The 12,661-nt window shown below is 44.7% G+C and overlaps 1 protein-coding gene across 2 annotated transcripts in view; it reads right to left on the bottom strand.

The window, feature by feature from the left end:
* Window positions 1-2,207: 2,207 nt before the first annotated feature.
* XPO5 (exportin 5) overlaps window positions 2,208-12,661 on the bottom strand; it is a 64,126-nt gene continuing 53,672 nt past the window's right edge. The window contains exons 28-32 of one of the 2 annotated variants that reach the window (XM_040351754.1): window positions 12,217-12,296; window positions 11,766-11,873; window positions 10,300-10,437; window positions 8,434-8,595; window positions 2,208-3,026 (exon numbers count right to left, since the gene is read on the bottom strand). In XM_040351754.1, the coding sequence (XP_040207688.1) occupies window positions 2,886-3,026; window positions 8,434-8,595; window positions 10,300-10,437; window positions 11,766-11,873; window positions 12,217-12,296 (629 nt within the window). In that variant the 3' untranslated portion in view covers window positions 2,208-2,885. Of the gene's footprint in view, window positions 3,027-8,433; window positions 8,596-10,299; window positions 10,438-11,765; window positions 11,874-12,216; window positions 12,300-12,661 lie in introns of both variants that reach the window. The other variant, XM_040351753.1, reaches the window with a different exon arrangement.

The raw sequence follows: 12,661 nt of genomic DNA, 5'->3' as shown, positions 1-12,661 counted from the left end.
TCTATTTGTGTAAAAAAAAAAAAATAGTTTGGATACAACGTTGCATGACCTCGCAATTGTCAGTCAAAGCGTGACAGCGCTGAAACCTGAAAATTGCCCTGGGCAGGAAGGGAGGTGAAAGTGTCCGGTATTGAAGTGGTTAAGTAATCCTGTCCCTTGAACTCTGTGCGAGATGCACTCCTGACCCCTGCACTCTGTGTTACTTCTGATGTCTGCACCCCTCCCACCGTTTCGCAATTTAGTTAACCCGTCATTCATTATGCCTCTCCCTGTTCAGAAGGTATCATGATTCGTGTGTCAGGAGGAGGCCACAAACGTACATTTGCATATTAAGAGGTTTGCGGTCTGGATGTAAAGTGTCAATTTGGCCATCAAGTGGCGCATTTGCGATGTATGAGGAGTTACATCGGTAGACATAGCGATGTTCTCCAAAGTAGAACGCACTGCGTGCCCCTGACGCATGGCTGCACTTGGAGGCTTTACAGCCAGATGGTGGTCCCTCCTGGTTTGGGCACCGAGGGGATTACCTGCCATCTTTCCATCACAAGGAAAGCTTTCACCATCGGTTTTCCTTGTATAAAACACACCTGTTACCCCCCTTTCAGACTGGGGCGGGGGTGGCGGTAAAGCGATGCTATCTTTACCACCAATTTCGCAGCACTATTCGGTATCTAGCGGAGCGGTTTTACCCCCGCTAGCGGCTGAGAAAGGGTTAAAAAAAAACACTGCAGAGGGGCATTGCCAGCGGTACAGCCGTGGTGTCCCATTGACTTAAATGGGCAGGAGCGGTATTACACACACTGCTCCTTCACAGCTCCAAAGATGCGGCTAGCAGGACTTTTTTTTACCACCCTGCTAGCGCACCGCTCCATATGAAAGTACTTGGGGCTTTCACACTGGAGACACAGCAGCGGCTGTTTAGGGTCAGTTTGTAGGCACTATTTTTAGCGCCAGTGTGAAAGGGGTCTTAAGGAGAGGGGGATTTCCTTTGCCCGATTTTGATCTGGTGTCCCTTACGAATGGCTGATATCTTGGACGGTGGAGGCAGGTGATCTCCTTTTTTTTAACCACTTGACCTCCGGCAAATGTTCCCCACCCCTTACATGAACTAGGCCATTTTTTGCTTTTCAGCACTGCGCTATTTTAACTGGTAATTGTGCGGTCGAGCAACGCTGTTACCTAAATTACATTTATATAATTTTTCCCCACACAAAAAGTTTTTTTTTGGTGATATTAAATCACCACTGGGATTTTTTTTTTGTTTTGAAATATTACGAAAAAAAGCCTGAATATTTATAAAAAAAAAAAAAAAAGATACTTTGCTATAAAACATAATTTATTTTTTTTACCAAATTTCTTCATAAATGTAGACCAAAATGTACTACTTTGTAGGGCTGCAACTAGTGATTATTTTCATAATCGATTAGTTGGCCAATTATTGTTTCGATTAATCGGATAATGGCCTTAAAAAAAAAAATGTGCTTTTTTTTTGGGCCAATATGTTGTTGGGCAGATTACAAAACACAACTTGCCAAAAAAAACAAAAAACATTCCATGCTTTTCAGCAGCTTCTCCATTGAAGTATATTGAACCAATAAAAAACAAAATAGCACTGTTTTGTGATAACTCCTTGCCCTTTCCAAATACGCAGCAGCTGAAAAAAAATCATGGATGTGAACGTGTCCCATATGAAAACATGTAAATGAACTGTAGTGTGTTTCTGCAAAAAGCACCAAAAAGCACAGAGGTGTGACCCCGGCCTGAGATGTTTAGTAACATAATGGAGTTAAAAAAACAAAAAAAAGTACAAAAAGAGCAAATAATCGCTACATTTTTTTTTTTACTGTGGGACAGTGAAAGTAATATTTACAGTAGCGATTTGCTTTTTTGTACTATAAAGGGCTAATTTTAGTTTTTTAACCCCATTATGTTACTGGCCGATTAAACGATTATGAAAATTGTAATCGATGAAATTAATCGATTAGTTGTCGATTAATCGATTAGTTGTTTCGGCCCTACTACTTTGGTCCGACTTTGTGTAAACTCGAGGTCTATGGACTTCAACTCGCATCAAGCATTCCCTGAAATCGCAGCCGTAAAAATTGCGCGACTTTCAAGACGTGGCAATGTGAAAGGGGGTCTTAGTGCGGTGGGCGGTCCTGAAGTGGTTATACCAGATACAGAATACAAAAGAAAAACGAACACCGTGTACCAAACAGCCATTTATTTTCATCCAAATATAAGAGGGTGGTTTCGGGGCTTCTGCTCATAATTACTTTAAAAAGATGAACTATCCACAAGAAAATAAATAGAACGGTCATGATTGGGGATGCCGGAGTGACTCCACGAGAATTAAAAAACTTCAAATGCTAAAGTCTGCCTGCTGCCCAAGTGATGCCAGGTCAACAAAAAAGGATCATGGAAACCATAATTAGCAATGGTAGAAATGTCAGCTCCTGTAAATGAATAATAAAAAAAAAAGTTTGGTCGTGAAATAAATAGCTCTTCCCATCGTAGGACGCTGAACCCCAGAGGTGTTTTGGTTGGTAGTAGCAGAGATATTGTCTTCATTAACACTCGTCGTTTCTAAAAACACAAACACAAGACGCTGCTGGCATCACATAGTCTCAGCCCCGACGGGTTCTCCCACATCGGTCTGTCCTCGCTGGATGTCTCAGATGAGGGGGAACGGACTAGCAGCGGGCAGGGAATGTCTATAACAGTTCATTATACATCAGACCCCCATAGGGGGAGAAGAGATGACGAAGCTGCAGGCGGGTCAGGAGGACCAGCGTGCTCTTCTCTGTAGTGACCCCGTGTCCATAGACGCAGGAATGTGGTCGGAAGAATCCCTCCAGCAGGTCCAAAAGGAGAGCCAGAGATCATCATTGTTGAAATAGTGCCGGCAGAGCTTCTGGACAGCCTCCGAGAATGGAGTCTTCCAAGACCTGGCGAGGTTTCTTCTGGAATAAGGAGGGAAGGTTCCGGATGTGAACTTCTTTCCGAAATTGCTCGCCAAGAGGTTTCTAAAATGAGAAGAGGAACGCTACAATTACACAAAGGGACAGGGGAACCGCGGGGGTGGAGACATCTATTCAATCAGTAGCACAATGAGTGGAGATATCAATTAACAGAAGCTTATTAAGGTAGAAATCCAGCCTAAACTTCTGCCACAGGTGAGTCAGACCACGTGACCGGACCCAACTAAAATTTGGTATATAGATAGATAGATAGATAGATAGATAGATAGATAGATAGATAGATAGATAGATATAGATATAGATATATATATCTATATCTCATTTATTTATTTCACACAGTGCCTTGCGAAAGTATTCGGCCCCCTTGAACTTTGCAACCTTTTGCCACATTTCAGGCTTCAAACATAAAGATATAAAACTGTAATTTTTTTTTGAAGAACTAACAACAAGTGGGACACAATCATGAAGTGGAACGAAATTTATTGGATATTTCAAACTTTAACAAATAAAAAACTGAAAAATTGGGCGTGCAAAATTATTCAGCCCCCTTAAGTTAATACTTTGTAGCGCCACCTTTTGCTGCGATTACAGCTGTAAGTCGCTTGGGCTATGTCTCTATCAGTTTTGCACATCGAGAGAAATTTTTGCCCATTCCTCCTTGCAAAACAGCTCGAGCTCAGTGAGGTTGGATGGAGAGCGTTTGTGAACAGCAGTTTTCAGTTCTTTCCACAGATTCTCGATTGGATTCAGGTCTGGACTTTGACTTGGCCATTCTAACACCTGGATATGTTTATTTGTGAACCATTCCATTGTAGATTTTGCTTTATGTTTTGGGTCATTGTCTTGTTGGAAGACAAATCTCCGTCCCAGTCTCAGGTCTTTTGCAGACTCCATCAGGTTTTCTTCCAGCATGGTCCTGTATTTGGCTCCATCCATCTTCCCATCAATTTTAACCATCTTCCCTGTCCCTGCTGAAGAAAAGCAGGCCCAAACCATGATGCTGCCACCACCATGTTTCACAGTGGGGATGGTGTGTTCAGGGTGATGAGCTGTGTTGCTTTTACGCCAAACATAACGTTTTGCATTGTTGCCAAAAAGTTCGATTTTGGTTTCATCTGACCAGAGCACCTTCTTCCACATGTTTGGTGCGTCTCCCAGGTGGCTTGTGGCAAACTTTACACAACACTTTTTATAGATATCTTTAAGAAATGGCTTTCTTCTTGCCACTCTTCCATAAAGGCCAGATGTGTGCAGTATACAGGGACTGATTGTTGTCCTATGGACAGAGTCTCCCACCTCAGCTGTAGATCTCTGCAGTTCATCCAGAGTGATCATGGGCCTCTTGGCTGCATCTCTGATCAGTCTTCTCCTTGTATGAGCTGAAAGTTTAGAGGGACGGCCAGGTCTTCGTAGATTTGCACTGGTCTGATACTCCTTCCATTTCAATATGATCGCTTGCACAGCTCCTTGGGATGTTTAAAGCTTGGGAAATCTTTTTGTATCCAAATCCGGCTTTAAACTTCTCCACAACAGTATCTCGGACCTTCCTGGTGTGTTCCTTGTTCTTCATGATGCTCTCTGCGCTTTAAACGGACCTCTGAGACTATCACAGTGCAGGTGCATTTATACGGAGACTTGATTACACACAGGTGGATTCTATTTATCATCATTGGTCATTTAGATCAACATTGGATCATTCAGAGATCCTCACTGAACTTCTGGAGAGAGTTTGCTGCACTGAAAGTAAAGGGGCTGAATCATTTTGCACGCCCAATTTTTCAGTTTTTTATTTGTTAAAAAAGTTTGAAATATCCAATAAATTTCGTTCCACTTCATGATTGTGTCCCACTTGTTGTTGATTCTTCAAAAAAAATGTTTTATATCTTTATGTTTGAAGCCTGAAATGTGGCAAAAGGTCGCAAAGTTGAACTGTGTGGATGGAAGAATCTCCCAGTGGCCCAAGCTTCCATATCTTGCTAGTGGGCCCCGCTGGCTCTCAACCTAAACAATGCCTGCACCCAATCAGAATGATCAGGTATTGTGAGAGCCAGCGGGGCCGACTAGCAAGATATGGAAGCTTGGGCCAGTGGGAGATTCTTCCATCCACACAGTTCAGTGTAGATGGAGGAATCTGTTCCACTTTTTCCATCTAACTATAGAAAATCTGCAGATAATCTATAGGTGTATGGTCAGCATTAGTCTTAAAATTGTTCCATCCTAACACTTATGCTAGCCAACCTATGTAAGAAAGATGTATTGTATATGTGTATTATATTTTTGCAAATAAACCAGCCTATACAAATGACTATGTGGTTGCCATCATCCCTTGTAAATTTATAATGCGAAAACCTCCAGGGTTGGGATTATGTAGGCAACGAAAAAAATATATATCCAAAAAGTATAAAAAATATATTTTAATACATATATGTAGAGGAGGTACAAAATTACATTACAATACAAAATATAGTGCAAAAAGCATTTAATGTTTAATTTATATTTTTTATACTTTTTGAATATATATTTTTTTCGTTTCCTACATAATCCCAGAGGTTTTCGCATTATTGTGCATTATATTTTTTATATATATATATATATATATATATATATATATATATATATATATATATATATATATATACACACACACACACATACATACATATATATATACATACACACACACACACACATACATACATACACACATACACACACAGTCCCGTGATGGACTCACCTGTGGCAGCCAGTGGCAGCAGCAGGGGATAGGAGGGGGCACCAATAGCTAGACATGGGAACATATGGGTGACTACACCGTTCCTGGAATTATTAGCCATAATTGGGCACGCCGTTCTCTCCCCTGCAGCTTTCCCAGGGGATCACGTGACCGGACTGGAGCAGGCTGAAAATCGTTTAGTATATACACATCACAGCAACCTGCCTCAGATATATGAAAGAACACACGCTCGGTTATCCCTTTAGACTTGTGCAATTAGTTCAGTTCCAAATTCATTTAACCAATTTAAACAAAAATGTGTTCATTCGGAAATATTCAAAATTTCGGAAATTCGAAAATCCAAAAAAGAATGAAAAAAGAAAATTCAAAAACACAAAATTCGAAATTCTTAAAAAACCAACCATTAAATTCTAGGTATTGCAATTTCCTTTCAAATTTGGCTGTTTGTGCACGCAACCAATACGAATTTATCAAAGTATCCATAACAAATGGAACGGAAAAAGAATATTAAAAAAATACGTATTTATTATTATGTTACGTTCCATTCATTTAGATACGGCATTCGTTATTACGGCCAATTCATATCTAAACTAATGGAACGTAACAAAATAATAAACATATTTTTATTAAATATTTAAATTTTGTTCCCTGTGTTTAGATGCGGCATTCGTTATTTCGGATAATTCGTAACTTCAGATACATTTGTATTTGTTACGTTCATCAACAGCCAAATTTGAAAGGAAATTACAATAACTAAAATTCAATAGTTTTTTTTTTTAAATTAAAAAAATTCTAAATCACAACAAAAAAAAACAAACAAATGAAACAAAACACATTTCTTGCCAGTGGACATGTCTAGTGTGCCACCCTGCTAGCCACTGGGTCCTGCAGATGCACATAATGCTAAAGAACAGTACAGTGACTGGCATAGTGTTAGTTCACTTTCTGTAAAAGAAAGGTTAACTAACCCTCCCTTTCTCGGCGAGATTGACCACCTACGAGCCCCATCGCGGGAGCCAGCGACGAGCTGGCTTGCCGCGATGGAGACAAAGCCGTCATAGAAGCGACGGGGATCCGACTTGGATTCTCGCCAATTCTAGCTGCGGCATTTGGTATGAATCCTGAGAGGGAACTCCACGCCAAATTTTAAATAAAAAACTGGCATGGCCCCCCCCCCCCCCAGGGGCATACCAGGCCCTTAGGTGTGGTATGGGTTGTAAGGAGACCCCCCCTACGCCGAAAAACCGGCGTGGGGGTCCCCCCACAATCCATACCAGACCCGTATCCAAAGAACGCTGCCCGGCCGGTCAGGAAAGGAGTGGGGACGAGCGAGCGCCCCCCCTCCTGAGCCATACCAGGCCACATGCCCTCAACATAGGGGAGTTGGGTGCTCTGGGGCAGGGGGGCGCCCTGTGGCCCCCCCTCCCCATAGCACCCTGTCCCCATGTTGATAAGGACAGGGCCTCTTCCGACAACCCTGGCCGTTGGTTGTTGGGGTCTGCGGGCGGCTTATCAGAATCTGGGAGCCCCCTTTAATACGGGGGTCCCAAATACCGGCCCCGCACCCTAAATGAATGAATATGGGGTAAAAGAAAATAAAACACACGACACAGGGTTTTTAAAGTAATTTATTAGTCAGCACCGGGGGCCCCCCCTCTCTTCTTTAGCTCTTTTACCAGGGGGGCCTTCTTCTTTGGCAGGGGGGGGGGGGGGGGCGATCTTCACCGCCGCCTGGTTCTCTTCCGCTCTCCGGGGGTCTTCTCCGCTGTTGTCTCTGCGCTCCCCGGTTTTTCTCCCGCTCGCTCTCCGGTGCCTTCTCCTTCAGGGCTGGCCGCCACCATCTTCATGTTAGCTCAATTACTAGCGGCGGCCAGCCCGCTCTTCTTCTGATGTTGACACAACGCTTCTTCCCGCTGTAATGCCTGGTGCGCGGTTCGCACCGATTTATATAGGCCTCTTATGTCACAGTCCCATCATGCTCCAGTACCTACCCACGTGGTACCTACCCATGTGGGTAGGTACCGGGAGCATGATGGGACTGTGACATCATAAGAGGCCTATATAAAATCGGTGCGAACCACGCACCCGGCATTAAAGCGGGAAGAAGCTTCATGTCAACATCGGAAGAAGAGAAGAAGGCAGAAGAAGAGCGGGCTGGCCGCCACTAGTAATTGAGCCAACACGAAGATAGCGGCAGCCAGCCCTGAAGAAGGCACTTAGAGAGAGCGGGAGAAGAACCGGGGAGCGCCAAGATGACAGCGGAGAAGATGGGAGAAGACCCCCGGAGAGTGGAGAAGACCCCCGGAGAGTGGAGAAGACCCCCGGAGAGTGGAGAAGACCCCCGGAGAGCAGAAGAGAACCAGACGGCGGTGAAGACCGACACACCCCCAACCATTTTCATATCAGCTGTTCAGTCGCTTGACCTTTCTTAGCAGCAACGGGAGGGGATGTCTCCCCTCCCGCCGCCCTCCAGTGCTTCTCCGGGCTCTCCCGTGCGATCGGGGATCCTGAGAATAAATCGCCTGGCACCGAAAAAGAGGCATAGAGATTTCCGAGGGACAGATGGGCCCAAGCAATCTCTATGATCCTCAGAGGCCCAGGCGCGATGAATGGTGTAGAGGGCATAAAATGTTAGTTCACCTTTACCAATCTTTGATGCTTACTTATACCAAAGGTATCCCATATTCCCACCCCAGAAGATTCCTCATCTCTGCTTACCCCTATACACCCAGAGATGAGTCGGCGGAATTGATCCTTCCTCTTCTTCTCTGAAGCTTTCTGTCCCGAGGACAGAAGTTTGGTATCAAACTGATGCAAGGAGTCCAGTTGAACCTCTGGGACTTGTTCCATCACCAGCCGCAGCTCCGCAAACCGTGGGCGCTAGTAAAAAAAAAAAAAAAAAAGTCTTGGTAAGTAATTACATATGACATGTAATAATTATATCTATACAGTGGTACCTTAGATTACGAGAATAATTCGTTCCAGAAGAATGCTTGTAATCCAAAGCACTCGCATATCAAAGCGTGTTTCCCATAGGAATCAATGGAAACTCAGATCATTTCTTCCAGTGTCACTTCTAGTGTATGCAGTACCGTATATGAGGCCAGAGGTTTGGGGGGGCGCTGGAGACAATCAGGAACCGAGCGTCTCCGGCGCCCCCCACCTCTGGCCACATGCGGTACTGCACACCCCAGAGGCTTGAATCCCGCTCGTCTTGCGAAACAACGCTCACAAATCGAGTCAGATTTATTTATTTATTTTTAAACAGCTCGTATTGCGAGGTTTTGCTGTATTTATAACACCCATCTCCCCACCCTAACCCTCTCCCCCTTACACCCCCTTTCCCCCCCCCCCCTTTTTTTCCCCTCTCTCTCTCTTTTCTCTCCCCCCCCTTCCCCCCCCCCCTCCCTCGCCTGCCCCCCCTCTTATCATGATAGATGGGAGAGTAAACTAAGATGTACATGTTGGGTAGATGAATACTTTATCTCTAGGAGGTTTGTCAATAACAAGATAGGTTGAATAGGAAACAAAAGGTGCTTAGATTTAATATACCGTATTTTTCGCTGTATAAGACGCACTTCTTCTTCCCCAAAACTGGGGGGGAAAAGTTGGTGCGTCTTATACGGCGAATACGCGGTTTCGCCTGACCGCGCACCGCCGCCGCGGCCTTAGGAAAGACTGCGGCTTTGGCCTAGCTCCGGAGCGGTCGGCCATCTTAGTACACCCGGCACGCTGACGTCATCACTGCTCTGCTCGTGAATCTGTTTATTCCTACCAGAGCGCGCGCCGTGATTTTGCCATGCATCTGCAACAACAGTGAGTTGTGGGGGCAATGTTACTGGCTATTATTACTATGTGGGGGCAATGTTACTGGCTGATATTACAAATGTGGGGGCAATGTTACTGGCTGCTATTACTAATGTGGGGGCAATGTTACTGGCTGTTATTACTATGTAGGGGCAATGTTACTGGCTGTTATTACTATGTGGGGGCAATGTTACTGGCTATTATTACTATGTGGGGGCAATGTTACTGGCTATTATTACTATGTGGGGGCAATGTTACTGGCTATTACTAATGTGGGGGCAATGTTACTGGCTATTACTAATGTGGGGGTGGTGTGATGGTGATGACAAGTGGGGGGCAAATATTTTACTACAGTATTTGGTTCAGAATCTTTTTTTTCTAGATTTTCCTCCTTTAAAATTGGGTGCGTCTTATATGCCGGAGCGTCTTATACGGCGAAAAATACGGTAAGCCCCATATAAAAAATAAAAATCTAGGACTATAAAGATGGATCTAACTGTGTACCCACACAAATATTTTATGTATGTATTATGTTGTATGTATATGTTAAAGTATATGTTTTTATGTATGAAGAATCTATGAATTATATATGAGATGTTGATTTCTTTTAAAAAAAGTTTATAAAGATTTTTCCTATGAGAAAAGAATAAAAACAATTTAAATATAACACCCATCTCCATGATTAGAATTTACAATTTCAATATTATGCCAGCATATTACACGACTTCCTTGGCGGTTCCTGGCAGTCGGATGCGGAGGAGCCGGTGCGATTCTTACCAAAGCTTCATACACCTGGAACGCCAGGTTCACCAGGGAGGCATTACAGCCTTCGTGCTGACCGTGGGTCTGAAGACCGCGTAGAATATTCGTAAAGAAACAAAGAGCAGCTTCCGAGGACAGAGAACCGGAAATCACCTACAGGAGACAGTGATCAACATCAGCAACACATACCGTACTATGCAGCTAAGAGGAGCAAGAAGATAGATCTAGAGAAGAGGAAGAAAAGCACAATAAAGAGAGAGACTAAAGAGAGAGGAAGAAGAAAAAGGATGAGAGATGGAGACCGCAATATCTTTATAATGAGCAAGATACAAAGGAAGAACCCCAAGGACCGTACAAACTTGTGGGGGGGGGGGGGGGGCCGCCGAGTCACATTTTCACCGCCCTCTGCCCCTCCCCCCAGTGTAAGCTGTAAAAAAAAAAAAAAAATATCAGCCAGAGGTGGTGTTGATGCTCCGTTTCGTGGACATGGCAGGAATTATAACCCATGTCACATTTGGTCAGTACCACAGTGGGCTGAATACCACCCATGCAAGTAAATAGAGCTACATTGCCCCATAACCGTGCCATTCTGCCAACGTAAATGTACAGGAACCAGTCGGCAAGCGGTTAAATGCAGGATGTTTTTATCTTGATGTATTCTATGCATGAGGATAAAAAGCATTCTGTGTGCAGCAGTTGCCACCCCCCCCCCCCCCAATCCTTACGTGAGCCCCATCTAGATCCAGCGATGTTGCAAGAGTCTCTCAGCTGCCTGGGCACCCCAATGGCGCCACGCTGCTGTCAAAGTCAGTCAGCCAGCCAATGAGGAGAGAAAAGGGGGCGGGCGGGCCGGGACCAGGGTGAAGCCGCGAGTTTTAAAAAACGGACGCCCGCAGTGCAGTCTGTCAAGAATTTTAGGTACGCTGTAATGGCCACAGCGAGGCGTGCAATGGGCCACAGCGAGGCGTGCAAGGGGCCACACAGTGGGGCCACAGCGAGGCGTGCAAGGGGTCACACAGTGGGGCCACAGCGAGGCGTGCAAGGGGTCACACAGTGGGGCCACAGCGAGGCGTGCAGTGGGCCACAGCGAGGCGTGCAAATGGGCCACAGCGAGGCGTGCAGTGGGCCACAGCGAGGCGTGCAGTGGGCCACAGCGAGGCGTGCAGTGGGCCACAGCGAGGCGTGCAGTGGGCCACAGCGAGGCGTGCAAATGGGCATTGTTGACCCTCTTTTCCCACTTACAATGGCTGCTGCATTCTCACCCTAGGCTTATACTCGAGTCATTAAGTTCTCCCATTTTTTTGTGGTAAAATTAGGTGCCTAGGCTTATACTCGAGTATATACGGTATAACAGTTTTTTTAATTAAAAATAAGAGAAAAAAAACAATGACTTCAGTATCAGGAAGAGAGGAGTGTCAGAATCCAGTAAATAAGCCGCAACTTGGGAACAAGTCTCAAGGATCCTGGGGGGCTCTCCATACCTGTTTTAGCAGGGGCCAGCACAGCTGATTAGCGGCTTTCTGACAGGCGGGTGTGTCCATCCAAACAAGCGGACTGAAGGCACTGATCAGTAAAGAGGACGACACCTCCTGGAAAAAAATAAATAAAATTCAACACAATTCATGAATGACATTTTGCTCCAGTTCCTAGACCCAACCTTACATTTTACATCCTACTCTCCTGCCAACTTGAACAACAATCTCCTCAATATTCATCATTACCACCACCCAAAAGCAAAGCACCTCTTCCAACGTCATCCAATCAGAGCACCCTCTGACATTGCCACACATCCAATCATCATCCGGTGACCCTGTACACCCATGTACGCTGACCTGTTGTCACCCGGAACTTTTGTCCTATTGGACTAACAGATTCAGCTCGGGGGGTACCCAGAAATTAAACTGCCATCTGCCCACCTGGATCAGCACTCACCTCACTGGACATCAGAAACTTCCCAAGTTCGGTCAACTCCAGAGACCCCGGTAATGGCGCTTCCACGCTCATCATCTCATCTGCTAGAGAGCATAGAATACAATATAAAAATTAAACACTGTATAAGGAAAATACAAGCTCAGGACATTGCTATAGTTTGCACCCCCCCCCCCTCAGGGCCACTTTTGTTGGATAGATTGGTTGACATGTGAAATAAGAAGCAGGGATTCTTATACTAAATCTATATACTGCAATTTACATCTACAGTACTTCAAGCGGAGTTCCAGCCACAATTTTACTTTTTAAATAAAAATACCCCTGTATGACTTCCTGGATTTCAGCCTTGCAGATCTTGCACATGCTCAGTGCTGCACAAGCAGTGTAATATCAGGTTTCAGCACCTGTACTGTCCAAGTCACACGATTCTTCGAGACTGGGAAGTGCA

This window comes from Rana temporaria, chromosome 4 (genome assembly GCF_905171775.1).
Source record: "Rana temporaria chromosome 4, aRanTem1.1, whole genome shotgun sequence".
Classification (NCBI taxonomy): Eukaryota; Metazoa; Chordata; class Amphibia; order Anura; family Ranidae; genus Rana; species Rana temporaria.
Note: the sequence above shows the minus strand (reverse complement) of the source record. Positions and strands in the feature narration are given on the sequence as shown.